The sequence below is a fragment of the Callospermophilus lateralis genome, chromosome 16, assembly GCF_048772815.1.
Source record: "Callospermophilus lateralis isolate mCalLat2 chromosome 16, mCalLat2.hap1, whole genome shotgun sequence".
NCBI lineage: Eukaryota > Metazoa > Chordata > Mammalia > Rodentia > Sciuridae > Callospermophilus > Callospermophilus lateralis.
In genome coordinates this window covers 32480379-32493326 of record NC_135320.1, presented here as the reverse complement: position 1 = coordinate 32493326, position 12948 = coordinate 32480379, and the positions used below count along the sequence as shown (strand labels likewise).

Here is a 12948-nt window from a genome sequence, read left to right as displayed (position 1 = left end):
CAGATACCCAATAGAAAGTAGGTATCTTTTGGCATCTCAAGCCTTACCAACTGCAGATTAATGCACAAAATGTGCTGGCCTGGCCCCTAGAAATGTGACTGCTGTCCCTAGACTTAGATTCAGTAATGATTTCACCTCCAGACAGCCCTATCATATAGTTTTTGGAAATTTATTTCAAAAGTACATTGGAATGTACTTTTAAATATTTTCTAATTCTAATTAATTATACATGATAGTAGAATGCATTTTGACACATCATACACAAATGGAGTATAACTTCTCATTCATCTGGTTGTATGTGGTAGAGTTACACATGTCACGTAATCATATATGCACATAGGGTAATAATGTTGATTCATTCTACTGTTCTTCCTACCCCATGCCCCTCCCCTCCCTTCACCCCCCTCTGTCTAGTCCAAAATACCTCTATTCTCCCCACCCCATTTATTGTGAATTAACATTAGCATATTAGAGAAAACATTTGGCCTTTGGTTCTTTGGGATTGGCTTATCTCACTTAGCATAGTATTCTCCAGTTTCATCCATTTATGGCAAAGGCCATAATTTCATTCTATAATGCTGAATAATATGGAATGTACTTTTATGAAATAGTGCTTACTTTCCCATGGAATCCTATATGTTCTGTCCTCAGTGTAGTACACACTCAGGGTTTCTAGGAATATATTTGGCACCTGGAAATAGACTCAGCTTCCATTTTGGTCTTCTGGGTCTGTGGAATGTTCTAGTAACTTTAAACTTTGTTGCTTTTCAAGAGCCAAGGGCTCTTTCTGCTTAAAGCCAGTGACTCTTAAATTGGGTCTTGCTCTCTTCCTTCAGTTATCTAATTGTCTGAATTTTTAAAAAAAAAAATTTTTGGAGACTAAAAGATGACCAAACCCAGAAGGCATACATGAAAACCCAAAATTAGGTTCCCAAGAAGAAAAAAACAAAAACTCAGTGGCTTCTTAAAAAAAAAAAAAAAAAAAAAAAAAATAGGAGAAGAAAAGTTCATCTTCCTGCCGGACACTGAGTTTCAGAATACATGCATGGAAGCAAGGTACCTCTATTCAAATTTGAGGGCAAACACACTCATGACAAATTAACACATTTTGCAGCTCTGTTGTGAAATGTTGCAATATCCTCCATAATATTCCCCATTCTCCCAGGAATTAAATTTTAATAGGTAATCATCAAGAGAGCAATATTATTGTTTCTCATTAAAGTTTTTGAAATTTTTAAAAAGCATTAACATTTATGCCATTTTTGCAAGCTTAAGGAATCCCCAGTATGTATTTTATACATTTGAAGTTTGTGCAATATTTTTTCATCATTCATTAAGTAAATGAGCAACAATTCCAAAACCATATTTTACATAGACATTTAATGTTTGTTTGTTTTTTCATTCTTAATGGTGCTAATTAGGCTCTTTCTAAAATGCTTTTGGTTTTCAAATCTCTTTTCATTAAAATGATTCTACAAAATATTCTCCTGATAAAGAAAGATTTCCTTTTTGCTATCAAACCAAACTTGCTTTAATTAAGTCATTGTGGGGTGAGTTTGCTCTCAACTGGTAAAAGCCTCAAGCTGTTGACAGTTAATTACAGCTAACCAAGATATGGAACAGTTCTTCCAATGAGGGTCTGGGCCAGGAACAATAAGTTTTAAATAAAGCTAGCAGGAGAAAACAAATACAGGGTATAGAAGAATAATGGGGACAGTGGAGCCATCAACAGAGGTAGAAGATAAAGGAGTCCTCTGTTAGTGGAAATTTACAACTAAATTAGTTTTTAAAAAGCATCACCACACCCTGCTCTTCCAAACCACTCTTCTAACTCCCAAGTTAACCAGGGAATTCTAGGTCAGCTTCTTTTCCTTGGATTAAATTCTTTTTAACATATCTTTTTTTTTTTTTTTCCCCCTTTCAGTTCTTCAAGTTCCTCCCCTCCGTTCAAAAATTTCTCTTTCAGGACAGTATGGCCTTTTACCCCATCTCCCTCCCCCAACTACACACTGTAGAAGAGTAATTTACTAACTATCATAAAAATTGCATTTCTGGGTAAAGATCAGCGATTTCTTCTCACTATTTAGTGCAACTCTTTAAAACTGGAATGAGCATGCTGTTGCAAACACAAACAATGACCATTGTCTCCTCAAATAAGATTAAATTGTTAACTCTGAGAAGTTCCCCACTGTGTTTTCCAAGAATGACCTGTTTTACAAATGTTAAATTCACAGTCAGCATGTGAGGGCTCCTAGACCGCCTTTTCCTTTTTTCTTATCTGAAGTTATAGACCTCAGGAGAGTGGGCGGGTTACAAGGTCAAAGTCTTTTCCTCCTTGGAACTTGCTGCTTGCTGGGAGAGGGTTGCCTGGAAAATAGATGCTTTGGAGAAGAGGTTGGGGGGTCAAGATTTTAATTCTGTTAAGGAACAGCTGGTTTGAGTTTCTTTCCATTTCTATCTCCTGCTCCCTTCCTCACAAATCCATGGAGAGAGAATTGTGCAGAAGGAACCGGCAACATAAAAATATACCTTCCATTACTGGAGCGGTTCACATATGTCATCTCAGTTACAGAGTCAGTTGCTGAGTGCTAAAGAGGGGTGCTGCTTTTTACAAAATTAACTTTATCTGAAAACATGAGCAGAGCCTGAATCAGAAGAATCTTTTCTAATACAGGGTATTTTACCTAGAAATTTCTTTGAGTATTTTTAAACTTTTAGTTTAATGAAGGCCTCAGGGATATTTAGAGTCTAAATGCAAAAGGAGTAACATCTGTGTTACTGGTTTCTGACCTAGACACTTTGTCTATGTCCAGATTAGTATGCCTTCATTCATTCCTCAAGTGTTTATGTGGCACCCACTCTTAACCACAGCCAGGGGAGGGGCTGGAGAGGGCATAGGGAGACACGCTGAGGCTCTTGTACAAACAGGTGCATAAACATTCTCTTGGTCCAGCAGAGTTTTAGCCCAAAGTTAACAACCTGCTGTTCTGAACAGTTTATACACTGCTTGGGATTTAAAATCAGATCTGTTCAAACTAACATTATGGTATAACAAACTCATAAATTCAATATCTAAAATGAACATGTAATACCAAACTGTAAAAAATAACAGTTAAAAAAATTTTGAAAGAAATGTAAAATAACACATGGTTTGATTATTTTTATTTAGGTGCTGAAGTCTCCTGTCCTCCTTTTTTTTTTTTTTTTTAAATCCTGTGTGTGTATGCGTGCGCATACACACACAGAATAAAACTCACATCTCTCAAATAAATGGCAAACTAGTAACAGATTTTTTGTCTGGGCTCCTCAGCACACTGGCCTCAGGCTGTGTTGGTGTGTGGCTCAACAGCAATCAGAGGTCATAATTTCATTGGCAGTTAGCATCAGGTTTAATTTTTCTAGCATGTTACATCTACCAAAATGTCTGGTTTCAGTTACGCTCAGACACTGACTGAATCAGTTTTGAGCAGCATGATGTCTTAAGGTACCTGAGGTTTATGGAACACACATGCTAATTGTTTTCAATCACTTTCTTTTCTAAACACAAAAATGTGTTTTCTGAAGCTGAATAACAGTAGTCCTCGATGACATTGCTTGTTTCCCACAGAAGAGCACCGCAAGTAGGTAAAAATGTCAATTTAACGAGACTGCCACCTACTGATTTACATAGTAGAAAAATGCTCCGTTTAAGGTGTTTTTAAAAATGACTGTATGTGGCTTTTCAAAAAAAAAAATAGCTTTCAAAAAACTGATGCATATCATTTTGATTGCTTTTTAGGAATGTGACCAAGTCCATATAGATGATGTTTCTTCAGACGATAATGGACAGGATCTAAGGTGAGCACCATGAAATGTGAAGGAATCCTCTCCCTTTTATGGCTTAATTGTTCATCTAATTAAGATGAATTTTCTGTTCAGTTAACTTTGGACTTCTCTTGCATCTAAATAGCACATATAACTTTGGAACAGATGGCTTTCCTGCTGCAGCCACCAGTGCTAATTTATGCCTGGCAACTGGTGTCCGGGGCGGTGTGGACTGGATGAGAAAGTTGGCCTTCCGCTACAGACGAGTAAAAGAGATCTACAACACCTACAAAAACAATGTGGGAGGCAAGTGACCATCACACTGTTGAGACATAATTAGCTTTTTAAGGACAGTTGCATCTCACCAGCGCTTATTCTGCTGTGATTTAGTGACAGAAATATCAGAATAGAGCCTGCTACCCTGTTTACCTAGTGACGTGACCTGGGGGAAGTCCCTTGACCCCTCCGAAAATTCAGTTGTCCTTCCAGTAATGTGGGCTTAGCAACCTCTAACCAAATCACAAGATGGGCTGTTAACATTCCTTCTACAGAATGGATGCTTGCCTTAGCTTAGATCTGTTCCTGTGGTTCACAGTGGCTAGGTTGTCTTTAGCATTCACAGGGAATATATGGACTTAAAAAAAAAAGATGGAAAGTGTAAGGATAGGTTTCCAACATGGCTGTATTCAGATGTTCAAGTGATGTCATCAAGAGAATTCATGCTTTCCCTCTAGAGAGGAATCATCTGATTGTTCCTCCCAAGAGGTGGGAAAATGACCACCAGTAGATCCTGGTCTGTATCCTACTAGTTTAGCACTTTCTGGGTGAGGAAGAGCTGTTTTTCCATAGATTGAGCAAAAGTTCTGCCAAGACCAATTTTCACTGGCAAAGCCAGCATCGCACATGTATACTGGCAGCCAGAAGGTTAGCTGAAGTGAGGAAAATAGATGACCCAAAAAAGAAGGCATGCTAGGACTGCAAAGCCAGCAAGTGGTCCTTATAAACTAAAAACATTTGTCACCTAAATGATAATATGTGAAAATGACTTTGTATATTTTAAAGCTTGGAGGCGATGTTGGTAATGATATTAAATATTTATACAGCCGGAGAAATGCATTGGTGAGGAAGTAGCTCATATACTCTTTTAAATTCCCAGGTCTGCTTGGTCCAGCTAAGAGGGAAGCCTGGTTGCAGTTGAGGGCTGAGATCGAAGCTCTGACAGATTCCTGGTTGACTCTGGCCCTGAAAGCACTCTCCCTCATTCACTCCCGGTGAGGCACCCTTGGGGTCTCTGCTGGGACAAGAATGCTGCTGGCTTGTTCATTTGGGGGATTCATTTTTCAACAGTCTTTTCTTTCTGTTCCCTTAGGACTAACTGTGTGAATATTTTAGTAACAACTACTCAGCTCATCCCTGCGTTGGCAAAAGTCCTGCTATATGGATTAGGAATTGTATTTCCAATAGAAAATATTTACAGTGCAACTAAAATAGGTGAGCTGTTTGTTTTTTATTTTTATCAACTCTTTCTGGGTAGTATAAGTGAAAGACAGTAAATGAAACTTATTTTTCAGAATTCAGAATACTTGAGAAATAATTTTCAAAACCAGCGTTAGACAGCAAGAGAAATAATAAAATATAATCCATTTGGTGGAAGTCATAAAATTCTATTTCACTGGCTGATATTAAGATGAGTACTTGAGATATAAGTAATTTCTCATCAATTCTAGATTATCATCTTATTTTAGACACCATCAACAAAAATATTTGTAAGCTAAAATGAGCAGTTATATAAAACTATAAAAAGAAACAACTCTAAAAATAGTTTTCTATTACTGGAAATGGGATTTGTTTTTAATTTTTAATATATATGAACAATTGAATTTCCATTTTTTTATGGAGATACAAAAAAAATCAAGCTATTTGCAAGAAGGAAACAGTTGGGGAAAAGACCAATTAAATTTAATATTAAACTATAAACCAATATAGAATAAAAGTAGGGATACAAAGACATGGCTCTTATTCTCAGGGAAAGCAGACATCTCAATCACCATATTCCAATATGATAAAGTAATATATGAATGAGCACTTATCAAGTATCTACTGGGTGTCTAGAACTATACTAAGTATTTTATATAATTAACTCAATCTTTATATTTTACAATGAGGAAATTAAAGTAAATTGCTCAAGTATATAGTTGGCCAATTACAGGTCTGATTCCAAAATGTAAACTCCATTTCATACCTTTGGAGGTTGCTGCTAAATGCCTGAATGTGCACATGGCCAAGGAAGCATTTGCTTCTGGTCAGGAGTCAGCAGAGGGCAAATACTAGCAAAAGCTAAAAGACAGGATGACATTTGAGCTGGGTATAGAAGAACAAAGACTGTGTACCCAGCAGATGTGCTAAGAGATCAAAAGAGAAATTAAAATGTTTTCCCTGCTAAGGGATTTGTGAATGATCCTGATTGATTAGTGTACTGTGCTCACAGGGGAAGTTGAAACTGGAGAGGTACACATGGGTCTAGTCTTATGGCTTTGTATATTACCCTAAGGAGATAAATGTTATTTTGATTAATTCCCCAGAAAGGAGGATAAGCATCCTTGTAGGTAGGAAGAAGCCTATTTCTGGCTATTTATAAAGGGACAAAGGTGGAATTCCTGTGAGTCTAATGGGTCTCCTACTTTTATACTTCTCTAAAGTACATACTTAATTATATAAGTAGTTATTTAGAGATAATTATTTATAGTAAGACTTCCCTACTAGTCTTTAATATTCTTGAGGTCTCTTTTGCTCATCATAGTGTCTGCAGTGCCCAGCATATATTAGGTGCTCAAAACATGCTTCTGAATAAAATAAATGTCTATTTCAAGGAAGGCTGGCATGGAGGTTTCTTTTAGGCCCTGGGTCAGTGGTGGCATGATTAATGGATGGGGAAATTATGCTTAATTAAATCAGTATTGAGTTTGAAAAGCCTATGGGGTATTCAGGTAGATTTCTCAAATTGGAAATATGTATATTTAGAATTTGAGAATGATGGTTCCTGAGAAAAGACCAAGATCAGAAAGCTGAAAAATATTTACAAAAAGGGATATACTAAATAACTTTAGTAGCCCATTATAAACAGAAATTGTATATGCTCTCATGTTCCATAAAAAGAACAATCAGTTTATATTAAGTCATGTGTTAATACTATTTTCATCTATATTGATCAAGTGGAATTATTGTGTTTTGTAAACAGAGATTGTGGTAAGGTTTATTAGCACATGAAAGTTGGGACAAATTCCAAGGAAGCATTTAGTATACAGAAGGGGTATGAGCCCCTAGAAGGAAAGCACAAGTAGTATTTTGTGTCATATGCTTTGAGATTTAATCCCAGGTAATTTGAAAATAGTAATAGGAAATCACAATAACACTTCAGTGAGCATTAACTATTTAAATGGACATTTTATTTCAAATATTGGATGTTTTTTCAGTACAGAATAAAAATTAGAATGAAAAATATATGGGGGTACACAATTATCTCAACACCAGAGGCAGGATCTCACTTTTCTATATTTTTATTTAGAAAACTAGAGATTAAAACTCATTGTTATTGCTAATTGTGCCATCAAATAAGAGATATGATCAGTATAGAAAAAACATGCTTTTCATGGTACATAAACCGCTAAAATGCTAGGAGAAGAATGGCCTCTCACTTAGCAGAACTGCGGCGATGCTTTTTCAGACAAAATGGATTTAACTTCTAAATGGCAGCTTCATCTTTTCTGCATGACCCAAAATTTATACTTGAACCTATATACATAGGAAAGAATTCATTTTTGTCCTCTCTACTTTCACCTTTAATGTTTTACCTTCCTGTTTCCATGAGACAAAAACTGCAAAAACACTTATTTTCCCTCAAGGAGGGAAAAAGTAGTTTTCATGACACATATTTGGTTAAACATTTTTGCAAAGAAAACTATATTTTGTATTTGTTCCTTAGTGACTTAATGTTTCACAGTTTAGTAGACAACTAAAGCAGCATTAAAATTGTATCCTTTGAATAAGGCTGGCTCTATTTCATTCTGTCAGATGCAAATGAGAGATTTTAGTGCAAAATACAAATATAAAGCAGACATTTGTTTAAGCAAACAAGCAATTTGTTCATTGGTATATCTGATCCTTATTTGAAAGGGGTGCAGGTCCCTCTCAACCATTCACATTTGAAAACTATAAACTGTCCTATTGTCCAGTAAAATGACCCCATTGGCAGCCAGAGACTTGGAAGACACAATGCCTGCATTAACTGCTAGGATGTGCTGGTGGGGTAGCGGCGCTGGGAGCCCAACTAAGTCATGACATGGGAAAGATAACAGACAGATAAAGGTGTTTTGTTACCTGTATCTCTCCTTTCCTCTAGGAAAGTGCTTTATTGAACATGAGATGCCTGGGTACAGTAGGCATGAGCTCACTATGGTACCCCAATTACCTGACACTGATTTCAGGAGGAGTTTTATGAGACTATTTCAAGTAAACTCATTGGGCTTTAATTCAACCTGAAAACGAAGGGGTAAACTAATTCCAATGTTTGTTTGTTCTTGCTATTGCCAAAACCAAGTCAAACCAGTTTCATTTCTCTTAAATTCTGAAAATACTTGTTCCAAATAGAGAATGTTGATATTTTATGAAACTTCTTAAAAACCAAGCTATAATATATTGCCAGAATTTCATGTCTTTGTTTAGTCTCAGCTTGTAAGGAAAAAAAGAAAAAAGTATTACTGCAAAACAACACTGTTCTCTCAATTGTTAAACTGAAATTGACTAGATTCTACTTTTTAATAAACAAGTCCTTGGGAAAAGAGTATTTTAAGTTGTCAGTTTTCAAGGGACAGGATACCACATTGCTAATTAATTTGCAATTTTAAGTCTATTGTGCTATTCCATATAATACCAAATGACATACAAGCACTCTAAGTTTTGCACAAATGGGGTTGAGTTGAATCAAAAGCACAAAGAAAGCATTTTATATAAAAGGTTCCAGCACCATCAGGCTGGGTTATCCAAACTTTACATTTTCTGTAATTTATTTTTGTTTATTAGGAAAGGAAAGCTGTTTTGAGAGGATAATTCAAAGGTTTGGAAGAAAAGTGGTGTATGTTGTTATAGGAGATGGTGTGGAAGAAGAACAAGGAGCAAAAAAGGTGAGTGTAGAGGGTACATCTTGTGCTGTTCACTTTTCCTTAGTCTTCAAAATTTTCATAGATGGATCATTGAAACAAGTTCTATTTATCTGAAACAGACTATGGGACATGTACAGAGCTATAAGCACTGGAAAAGGTCAGAGAACTCAGCATGAATAGTGGGGTGCACAAGCTCAAAGGTTGTAACCAGATTGTGAAGATCTGGTTGGTCTTCATAGAGTGTAGACTTTGGGAGCAGAAAGAGTGGCACAGCCACCATCCAGAACAGAGATGACACACACGCTTACTCATGCCAGCCTGCCCCTTTCTGTACCCAGAACAAACATTGCCAGGTGGTTCAAATCTCCTTACCTGAGCCTGACTGCAGCCTGAGAATCTTTCAATCATCACTTCAGAAAGCCTCTTCCATACCAGGTGGCCAGAGATTTGGTTTTCTATGGGACCTGATGGTCCTGCCTCTTGGGATACTTGTAAAGGACCTCACTTTAAGTCTCTTCCAAGATTCTCTCTGAAGAAGCTGTTTCATTCTGCATCTCAATGCACTCTTGTAAGGGGAGGACCACATACCTTAGCCTGGCACCCAGGGTCTTCACAATCTGGTTACAACCTGCCTACCTCCTCCACAGAACACTGCAGTCACGTTCATATGCTGATGTTTGGTCTCAAGTATTTTGTTACAGTAACAAAATAATTTATAAAAGAACAGGTTTATGTGGCTCAGAGTTCTAGAAGCTGAGCAGTCCATCTTGCTACATTATTACATGGCAGAGGGCATCCCACATTGAGACAGGAAGTGTGCAACAGGTCTCTGTTCCTCTAGTACAGCTATTAATGCTGTCATGGCATCCCTATCTCCTGACCTTATCTAATTCCCTCCTACAGGCCCCATCTCCAGATACCTTCAACATAGGCATTTGAGGATTTACATACTCCTCAGACCATGCCTAGCATTTTTTCCTCTGGAATCTTTACCCCAGTGTCTTTCAGTCATTGTCTAACTCAATTTTCAAAATTCATGTTTTACTTTTTATATACCCTCAGTGTCTAGGAACCTAATTATAGTCTTACCGGAACTGGAGTAGTAAACAGCTTGGATTCTTGCTCCAGCCTAGGTTTGATTTATGGCTCCGCATCTTATCCAGTCTGACTTTGCACAAATTTCTTGACCCCTCTCTTCGTCTTCCTGGTCTAGCAAAAGCACCTAGCTCCGAGGCCTGTTTTTGAAGATTAGATTTGAGATCTATAACTACGATAAAATAGAACCTGATAGATGTAAATTCAGTAAGAAATGTAGCCACCATTCCTGTTGGCTGATGTGCCTCTTTCAGGAACTAAATCTGAGCTTAGAGGTGGAGATCTTGTTTTGTTTTATTGAGTCTGTCTTTGAATGCTTTTATAAATCTTGGTACACTTGTACTCTAAATATTTCCTAAGAGCATGACAAGATTAGCCAATAACAAACTTTCCCCTCCCTTCTTCCCACACTCATTCATTAGATTTCATAGAAGAATCCAGTTCTTCTACAATATTTTTTCATATATACTAGAGGAGTCACAAAGTTCCAGGTCACAGATGAATCATTGAACATCAAGTATGACATGTGGCCAGCCTTCTTATGGTCTATGAAGATGACTTCATGCACCTTTGTTGGTGCCTCTGAATTCCAATAAAAGTGTAGGTATTGACTCTGTCAATGACCTCACTGATACTCACACGAACTTCTGGTCTGTTAGTGCTTGATCTTAAATGGCATTTGCCATTTAAGCACTAGTTCTGACCTTTCTTCTCCACCAGTGTGCAGCCTTGATTGTTCTTGGGTATACGTATTAGCCCTGTGAATCATCTTCCTCAAAATAAATTCGAATTCCCAACATTCAATCCTGGAGATCTAAAGAGAATGTTTAGTTGGAATGCAGGCTCAAGTTGTCTTTCTGGAAAAACCTCTGGAATTCCCCCTTGGACCTCCTGGTGGCCAGGAAGGCATGGAACAGATTTACACCTCTGAGAACTGTGGAGTTGAAGAGCAGCATTTCAGGCCAATGTGGCCCTAGGCCAGGGTGTGACTCTGCCTGGTTCTTCTTCCTCTGCTGTTCACCAAAAGTTTAATTTCAGGAGAAAGTTGCCAAAGTGTGTGAAAGTGATCACCTAAAATCAAAGAATACAGGTAAAATCCTTTGGACCCTATCTAAAAACCTAAAAAAATATATTTCTTAGGTTTGGTTTTGGTAAGAACAACAGGAAAAACAAATTCTTTTTTAGAAAAACAGTTAAAATTATTTCCGTTTGTCTTTGGATATGATATTCATTCTTTACCTGGGGCACACCAGTTGCAAAGAACATTCTCTTTGAATTTTTTGACTATGAATGGGTCATCCCAGCCTTTAACTTTGATTTCCTGTTTGACTATAGGTGATAAGTCCCAAACCATCTGCTGAGAATAGTCTCTTTGTACCTTGGGACCTGCCTCTGTGTATATAAAGTGTAGATTTTTCAAAAGATTCAGATATCAAGTTATTACTCAGAATGACAGGTCTTAATTTTCTAACTTAAGGAGAATGTTTTGTCTAGTCTTTTTAGAAAAAGATCTAAAATAATGAATATCCTCAACTTGCCCTGTAAAAAGCTACATAAAGAGAAGAGTTAGCAGTTCTTGTTCCAATTACTAACATCTTCATATCTCAGTCTCTCCTTTTAAGCACTCATATCCATTGTCTCATTAAATCCTTGCAATTTTATTAGGAAGGAAGCCTTAGACACACTTCACAGAGGAGGAAATGAAGGCATAGAAAGGATGATTTATTTGGCCAACAGACATAGCTAGAAAGTGTCCTAAGTTTTGAACTTGCTTTCTCTGGTCTCATGAGATTTAGAAGTAAACTATGAATCTCATTTATATATCTTAAGCATTTGGTTTACAGAAAATAATTTATATGCTTTTTTAAACTAAAGTTTGTGTTTCTTCTTGTGAGGCAGATATGAAATTATGCTTTTAAACTTTATTCATTCTGATACTTCAGTTATTGAGTAGTACTGATCAGTTTAAATTACTAAATAAAATAGTGAACCACTGAAGTCTTGCACATTTTTATATTGTTTTGCAAAATCAAAACATTTTGCATTTGTTCAAAATCAGTTTTAACCATTTAGCTTACCTCTCAGTTAAAAATGCCCAACAACACTCTTCTTTTCCCCGTAGAGATGTCTTTCATTTGACTAAGTAAGATTGTTTTTTAAGCCAGAAACCAAAGCCAGTAAGTAATTCTCCAGTTGCCTATGTCACTAAAGGTCACTTGAAATCCTGGTTTCACTTGGACCTCTTTGCCAATTTAGTCTAAGGACTTTTCTGAGAAATTGAATCTAACTCTATAATTTGTATCATAGAAATACTTTCCTCAAAGAAAAAAAAAATCAGGCTTTCTTTTTCACCATAAATTCTTTTTTTCCCTAATACAATATGACTTGAGTGAAAATTGTTCATGCATATGATTAAAAAAAAAATCAAGATGTTAATACTTAGTTTTCATTTGTAGAGTAAAAGTAGCCTTACTAAATTAACCTTAGAAAGCTATTTCAAATTAGTCTCTTCTGAATAACAGGAAAAAACAATAAATATACATTATTCTACACAATGACATAGGCTTCATCAAAAGTTGCTCACTTTAGCCAGGCGGCACAGCGCAGGCCTGTAATCCTAGCAGCTCAGGAGGCTGAGACAGGAGAATCACGAGTTCAAAGCCAACTTCAGCAAAAGCAAGGTGCTAAGCGACTCAGTAAGACCCTGTCTCTAAATAAAATACAAAATAGAGCTGGGGATGTGGCTTAGTGCCCCTGAGTTCAATCTCTTCTACCACTCTCCCCCCAAAATTGCTCTATTAAACATTCAAAACTTGTAAAATCCAGAATAGAACTGAGAACCTGATTGACAATACCTAATTATGAACATATTCAAGAGGAAAATAGAAGC

The 12948-nt window shown here is 36.7% G+C and overlaps 1 protein-coding gene across 1 annotated transcript in view; it reads left to right on the top strand.

The window, feature by feature from the left end:
* Window positions 1-12948, top strand: part of Eya1 (EYA transcriptional coactivator and phosphatase 1) — a 140169-nt gene that overhangs the window by 121451 nt on the left and 5770 nt on the right. The window contains exons 11-15 of the mRNA XM_076835421.1: window positions 3779-3837; window positions 3950-4110; window positions 4961-5075; window positions 5174-5295; window positions 8884-8984. Coding sequence (XP_076691536.1) covers window positions 3779-3837; window positions 3950-4110; window positions 4961-5075; window positions 5174-5295; window positions 8884-8984 — 558 coding nt within the window. The remainder of the gene's footprint in view (window positions 1-3778; window positions 3838-3949; window positions 4111-4960; window positions 5076-5173; window positions 5296-8883; window positions 8985-12948) is intronic.